General features: G+C 36.8%; 2 protein-coding genes across 6 annotated transcripts; one reads left to right on the forward strand and one right to left on the reverse strand.

Annotated features, from left to right (window-relative positions):
• Positions 1–352: 352 nt before the first annotated feature.
• Positions 353–5236, forward strand: LOC112459343. 5 transcript variants are annotated; one of them, XM_025023389.1, is made up of 4 exons: positions 353–555; positions 1119–1349; positions 1475–4053; positions 4162–5236. In XM_025023389.1, the coding sequence occupies exons 1-4, from the start codon at positions 513–515 to the stop codon at positions 4897–4899; spliced, it is 3591 nt and encodes a 1196-aa protein (XP_024879157.1). In that variant the 5' UTR covers positions 353–512; the 3' UTR covers positions 4900–5236. The 5 variants fall into 5 exon arrangements, with proteins under 5 accessions (XP_024879157.1, XP_024879156.1, XP_024879158.1 ...); XM_025023388.1 differs by having other exon boundaries at positions 1475–2866; positions 2942–5236; XM_025023390.1 differs by having other exon boundaries at positions 1106–1349; positions 1475–5236.
• Positions 5237–5551: 315 nt separating this feature from the next.
• Positions 5552–6602, reverse strand: LOC112459342 (U1 small nuclear ribonucleoprotein C-like). The gene has a single exon (XM_025023385.1). The coding sequence runs from the start codon at positions 6426–6428 to the stop codon at positions 5901–5903; it is 528 nt and encodes a 175-aa protein (XP_024879153.1). The 5' UTR covers positions 6429–6602; the 3' UTR covers positions 5552–5900.
• Positions 6603–7284: the final 682 nt, after the last annotated feature.

Here is a 7284-nt window from a genome sequence, read left to right on the forward strand (position 1 = left end):
ATTTGATATTCAATGTGCAACGGAGATAGAATAATGCTTACAGCGCTGAAAGCATCAAAAGGAACGCAGCCCTAGCATTACGTTCTACGAAAGTTGTGTGTGTCGGGCCCTAAAGGTTATTCTACATAGAAGTCGTAATCGTGAGTTGTAAGAAATTGACCAATCACATTCGAAGTTGAGGAGAATATTCAATCTGTGATTGGTCAATTTCTTACAACTCACGACTACGACTTTTATGTAGAATAATCATAATGCGGGTCGTGGGTCGTGGAAAATTGACCAATCACAGCCGAATTTGAGGAGAATAATCGCCTTGGTGCCACTCAATCACGAAAAAAAAAGAAAATCGGGTTTTAATGGATCTAGTAGCACGTGTATGGTAGTTCCCGCAGAAATGTCGAGTACCGTTTATGCTTGCCATAAAATTCATTGTTATATTTCAATAGTATTAGTCGGTTACAATCAAAATTTTTTCAATTACTTCCGATTTATCTAAGAAATATTCAGGAGTCATGTCAGACGGCATCACTGAGAGGAAGAACAATTTGTTCGAAGGTGAATAATCAACGATTCTTTTTTAATTATGAAGGAGAGAGGTTTCCTCACCAATTTGGCTAAAACTTCACAATTTTGTGTATTTTGGTGCGTAAAACATGAATCTATAAGTTAAAATTGTCGCTCTCAATTAAGAAAAAAGTTATTAAGTACTAAAGTTGATACTTGCGTGGTTAGGAGATGTCTGTCATTTATTATACTTTGTATTTATAAACTAGAAGAGTTTCAACTATTCTCTTCTTTAACAAAAAACATAAATTATTACTTTCTTTGGAAAATATGGAAAGTTGCAGTTCTGTTGTACTGAATATGCCACAAGATATTGAATTAAATGGTTAAAAAAGATAATAGAAATAGAGTTATTATACTTTTTTTAAAGCAGAAAATAAAATTGGCATATTGGAAAGTCTATAAATACAAAGTAGCCAAATTGGTTAGAAAACCCCTCTTCTTCATAATTACCATTCTTTGAAACCAGCAATTATCTCACTTAATTACCAAAAATATATTATGATTTTTATGATAACAACGTGAGTATGAATTATGACAGTTGTATGTTATAGATTTTTACAAAACCGACAACTTTGATGATAGCGAGTTGCAGGCTCGATTGTATGAAGGAATCTACTATGATTTCTCGATTCAAACTGATTCGGACATTAAAGGTGATTCAAGAACCACAGATGCTCCAAGGATGATTCAACTTGATAGCATGACCACTGAGACGAATGTTAAATCAGACATGCTGCAACACGAATCTGAAGAGCAACCTTTGGCATCTAAAACCACTGGAGGTAAAGCTAGTAAAACTAAGAAGTCGAAAATATTAATAGAATGTTATGATTAGAATACTTTAAAAAAGAATTCCATTGAATTGCAGAACAATTAATTTGCAATAATATGTATATACGATATTCAGCAGATTCTCAGACGATGCCCTCTACAGATCGGACAGAATTTACTCAAATCAATACATTGGCTGGTAGAGAGATGAATCCTTCGGCACATGGATGTGACAATGGAAGTCCAGAAGATCTTCTAGTTACACAAGGAAAGGAAAACGAAGAAAATTCTTCTAAAAATTATAAATCTTCCAAATATATGAAAAATGAACATCAAGAAAGCTTTGAGAAAGACCATAATGATACAGCATATTCAAAGTACAATGTTGTTTCGAAATGTGTGAAGAAACAGAGGCTTTCAGCCAAACAAACCGATAAAGATGAAGACAATTCCGACTCTGAAGAATCCATATGTGAAGTACCTATTCCACCAAAACCAGAACCGCCGCTCATAGATTTGCAAGATTCTGATGAAGAAACCAATACAAGTTCAGGGATAGATTTGATTTTGAAAAAATGGAAGAACATTGCTTCAACAAAAACAAATTCAAGAAGTACTTCAAATCATGAATTAGAAGTCATAGAAATATTAAGTAGTCGTCAGAATACATCTTTCAAAAGTAAGAATACCGATACAATAAATCCCGATAAAAGTATCCAAACATCAACTTGTGTGCAAGAAGTTACAGAAGATATTGTTTTGAATTGTACAGCAATTCAGAGAGGCGCTAAAAGTGTAAGTGAAATTAAGCAGTTGTCCAAAAGTACCGTGGCAAATCAAGGAAGTAAATCAATTGAGGATAAAAATCAAAACTGCAAAAAAAAATCACCTCAGAATAAGTTGAAAAGAAATAACGAAAATAATACTAATCTTCAACAAGAAATGTCTGTAATATCAGGAAAAAAATCACAAATAAGGATGCAACAAAATATTGACAAAAGTAATGTATACAATGTTAGGCATACAGATCAAGACAATACAAACTATGGATTGCGTGACTCGGGACTGGAGTCATGTAATCCAGCAATAGACGGGAAGAGACAATGCAATAACGAGGTTGACAACCATCCTAAACAAAAGCGACAGTGCACGATACAGCAGAATAACGAAGACGTTATGCCGCAAGATAACAATGGTGGAAAAAAAAAGAACGCAATGTGTAACGAGTCAATATCGGAGGAGATGAGACATTACTACAACTCGAGTCATGGCCAAGAGAATTTTGACGTTGGAAAGTTACAGCAAGGGATGTCAAAAGATCCACGAATGTGGGCGATCCTCGATGAAGACTTAATGCCGTGTCCCTCTAGCAGACGTAGATTTTGGAACGTCAAATGCACTAATTGCCATCAGGAAGGCCACCAGCGCTATGATTGTTTATCACCACGTAGAATATCGTGTTGCCACATGTGCGGTATGAAGGGCCACATGGAGTTTCGATGCCCGCAGAAGATGTGCATGACATGTGGTAAGCAGCAGAACACATTTCGTAACACGTGTGAATATTGTCGCGTTCTATACTGTACTATGTGTAATTCGGTAGGACATGAACAAGAGCAATGTCCTGATCTTTGGCGACGATACCATCAGACGATCGACATGAATAGTGCACCGCAGGACCTGGGTAACGTGATGAAGCCATCGAGATTGTTGTATTGCTGTAATTGTGCCAAGCGCGGTCATGAATCGTCCACATGCAGGGAATATCGATGGTCTGAGAACTTTCCTACTCCAGCTGTCGTCACAAATTATACAGATGGGCCCACATATGGCTCATGCGCGCCAAGTTCCTCTGGATCTAATCCCGAAACTGATTTCTTGCCGTCTGGCGCGACAGGAAGTAAAACATTGATTCCACCAAATTCTACTAATATACAACATGCAAGGACCGAAGACGTGGAACCTTCTGCCAATATAGACACGTTATCATCACGTATTAATTTTTATATTCTACCAAAAGAAGCTGAGGACATTTCACAAATGGAAGAAAATTCTTCTCCCGCAGTAATTAATATTTGGCCCATAAGAACGAAGCTCAGACAAACCAAAGTAAATAACGTAAAATTTATTGACATTATATATTCCTATGGTCATTTTCGCAACAAAAATCACCAGGACGCGCGGATGATTTTGAAAAATCTTAGTATGTATTTTTGTAGCAGAAAACCTATGTTAAAGAGTTTAATAAACCGCAAGGTTGCTCCGGTTTTTCTTAACACATTGCTTGAGAAACCAATAGAGTTTGAAGTGAAGATAGGCTTTACCAACCGTCGGAATCTACAATTACACTTACTAGGAATGAAAGAATATATAGAGGAGTTGTATGATTTGTTGAGGTATTGGCTTAACCTCCGAGATGATGAGAAAGATTATGGGATAGACGTGACTACTCCACCTATAAATCCTATAAAGATGTTCAACTTCCTGAATTCAAGAATGCCGCAACTCGAGAAAATGCGTTTCACATGTTATGCTGAACATATAGGAGGAATGAATGATCCGCGATGGATTTATAGTTGTATAAACAATGAGAAAATTAAGTTAGTACAACACGAAAAGAATACGAAAATATATAATCAGTCGCGAAAAAAGTTGTGGCGATTGCAAACCAGGCTTCTGATGATTGCCAATACGGAATCTGAACCAAATCGTTTAGTACGTATGTTTCAACTTTTTATGAGGAAATTCGAATCGGATCGACATCTGATGGGCGAAAGACTTGACACTTCCACTTATCTCAGACTTATTTTGCTTTACAATCAGCTATTTGTACCTCACACATCGGAGAACGTACGGAACATGTTACGTCGCATCGAGTTTGAGGAAAAGAAGAAGAATGATGAGAAAAATTCACAGCAGATGCAGCAGGAGATAACGGTACGTGACCAAGGAAACGTTGTGTACAATGTATATTCTTCATCCACGGCATCTTGCGTTCCACAGAACATCAACTTCGAAAATTATTCCGCAATTAATCAACAGAATAATGAAATATTAGTTGAGGGACAAAATATGAACAATATTGCGCTTGAGACGAGCAAAACAACGGATCGCAGTTGCGATGAGATAACAATATATTCTTCTACGCAGGATTCTAAGATTATTATGCCATTAAATATCGAGCCCGTGTCGCTTAAAGATTATGAAAGAAACGAAAGTCAATTATCAACAAGCGAAGTAAACATCGAACCTAATCTATTTGAAAATAAACGGAACATAAATGTGAATAACATGGTACACATACCACGTTTGACGAAAACACACAAAAAGAGATTAAAAAAATTAAATATCAAAATAGAGAATAGTATAGCTACAGCGGTAGGTCTTATAAGAAAGGCTCGTGCTTTTAAAGTACCACATATGATGAATGCAGCAGACGAAATGCAAAGACGGATTAGGAATCAGACAATTAGGCCCAAGCATATCAAGACGTTGTCTAAATTGGTTTTGATAGAGGAGAAATATCAAAAAGAGGTAAATGTATATTGCAAAAATTTGTAAAAGTAGTTTCTAAAAATTAATTACACGCTCGTTCAGTAATACAATGATATCACCGTCTGACATGCATCCGTATAATGTACGAAATGGTTTGGGAAGACATTCTGTACATTTAAATTGCATATGGAAAAATGTTTGTGTTGAACGATATCAAACAACCTGACAAATGTATAATATATTTGATAGAGGACAGAATATATATTATGGCAAAACTTGTAAAATATTTTACAAGTACACACAAAATTTAACCATATATATTATACTCCTTGCTATGTGAATCATTCTCGATGATTGTAAAACAATATTTTGAAATATTATTTGTTTTATGTTACACGCTACAATAAAATAAGTCAATTATTTTTTTTGTAATGCTATATTTTTGGACAAATTATTAAAGAATTCTGCCAATTTATGCTTACTTTATTATATTCATTAGCAATGAAACAATGAAAAGTATACCTTAAAATATTTATTTTGTAGCATTTCTGTCACATCTTATATAATTAACATTAATAATAATTAATTAATGATTTTATCTTGTTTTGAAAATTCTAATGTTCTAATGTTTTAACACGCTTATCATTAAACATTTTACTATTGTATTTATATAGCTATCTTGGCAATATAAAATTTTAAAATTTAAAATTTCAGACTATTCAAATTGCATATTTTACTTGGTGCTTCCACTTTTTAAATTATTATTGTTATAATTTATTGCGCTAAATGAGTGATATAAAGATGTATACTATATGAAAATTGTTAGTTACATTTGAAAAAAAATTCATGAATCATTTAGATACAAATCAATGTTATAAACAACAAATGTTATAGAAAGTTCCAAATTGTAGTTAGTGTTACGGTTTGTACAGAATTCTTAAATAATGTATGCAATTTAGTGTATGTGTAATATATCACTCTAGTAATCACGTTCACAACCAAAGTTCGGTTTGGTTTCAATCGAATCCAACATGACACACAAGAGATAAATGTCCTTAGTCTGATTGTTATTTCTTCATTGGCGGTGGGCCGACCATTGGAGGCGGCGGTCCATTCATCGGTGGTCTCATGTGTCCCATAGGACCTATAGGGCCCATCATAGGACCCATCGGTCCCATCGGTCCCATCATAGGTGGTCTCATGCCCATCATAGGAGGTGGCATCGGTCCATGCGGTCCCATCATCATCGGACCTCCTGGCCCCATCGGACCAGCTGGATGCATACCCGGCGGTGGCATCATTCCCGGAGGTCCCTGTGGCGGTACTCCGGATCTTGAGCCAAGGTTGGAGCCGAGGTTCGGCGGCGGTGGTATCGCCGCGCCCTTGTTGGCCGCAAAAGGGTTGGAGGCAATCTTACCGGCCTTGAAAGCGGCCGTCGTCGCGTCGATCAAATGCTGGGCCTGTTCCTCCATCCATTTCTGGTAGAAATACTTTACATTATCCTTGTGCTTACGACCCTGGCAATGGGTCTTCCGTACGCTCGGCGAGTCATGTGTTAAATAAGTGTCACAGTAGTCGCAATAGTATTTCGGCATCGATGCGCCTATCGATAAATTACGCTGAGCTGCTAAATCAATGCAACCTTCCGAATTTTTCTCGATTTAAATTGCAATTGCTGAGAGAGAGAGAAAGACTAGCCAACACTAGAAACTTCTAGGTTATGTGCAATATATGGGGTGCGTTCGGTTTGGACGCTCACGCGCTGTAAGTTACTCACGTTCACGTCGCACGTCGTTCGGTTTGGCGTTGTAGGCTGCGTTTCGCTATTCACTCGCAGTACTGGCAGCACTGTAAATCTGTTCCAATATACGCGGCAGTAAGCTGTCAAATGTCAAAGCGTTTTCGTGTTCATGTGACGTCTAGATATGGCTGCGTTCGGGGAGCGCGCTATTAGCGCTATTGCATCATTCTATCTTTATCGCTCATCAAGTGTAGAACAAGGATAGAATAAGCAAATAGCGCTAATAGTGCGCTCCCCGAACGCAGCCTTTGTCGTCACTCCCTACTTTCATTACTGCGGCTCGCGAGGTGAGGCATCGCAGTAAGAACATGGAGGCTATGGCGGCACCTTTGAAAAAATTGGTCCTACCTATGTGAACCTTGCACCCGACTTTCGAAAAATTAATTTTTTTGCGGAAAACGTTAGCATTTGGTTTGTAGTTGTTTGTAGTAACAAAAATTTCGTTTGTAGTTTAATACATTAAAAATTATAAACATTTAAAAAATTACTCGCACCCCACTTTGAGATAATTGAAATCCGCTTGCGCCATCTTCTTCAAAATTGTTTGTAGTTGTTTGTAGTGCTTTTCTTTTTGTTTGCAGTTGCACTGTTCAAAGTTTTTAAATTTTTGCAATAAACAAAAAGAGTAACTTTGCCAATTTTGGAGATAT

The sequence above is a fragment of the Temnothorax curvispinosus genome, unplaced genomic scaffold, assembly GCF_003070985.1.
Source record: "Temnothorax curvispinosus isolate PA1 unplaced genomic scaffold, ASM307098v1 QBEX01009752.1, whole genome shotgun sequence".
Classification (NCBI taxonomy): Eukaryota; Metazoa; Arthropoda; class Insecta; order Hymenoptera; family Formicidae; genus Temnothorax; species Temnothorax curvispinosus.

Coding starts and splice junctions, on each gene's coding strand:
- LOC112459343 (XM_025023386.1), top strand. CDS start 513: ATGTCAGACGGCATCACTGAGAGGAAGAACAATTTGTTCGAAG. Junction 556..1,118: donor GAAGAACAATTTGTTCGAAG/GTGAATAATCAA, acceptor TGTATGTTATAG/ATTTTTACAAAACCGACAAC. Junction 1,350..1,474: donor GGCATCTAAAACCACTGGAG/GTAAAGCTAGTA, acceptor TACGATATTCAG/CAGATTCTCAGACGATGCCC.
- LOC112459342 (XM_025023385.1), bottom strand. CDS start 6,428: ATGCCGAAATACTATTGCGACTACTGTGACACTTATTTAACACATGAC.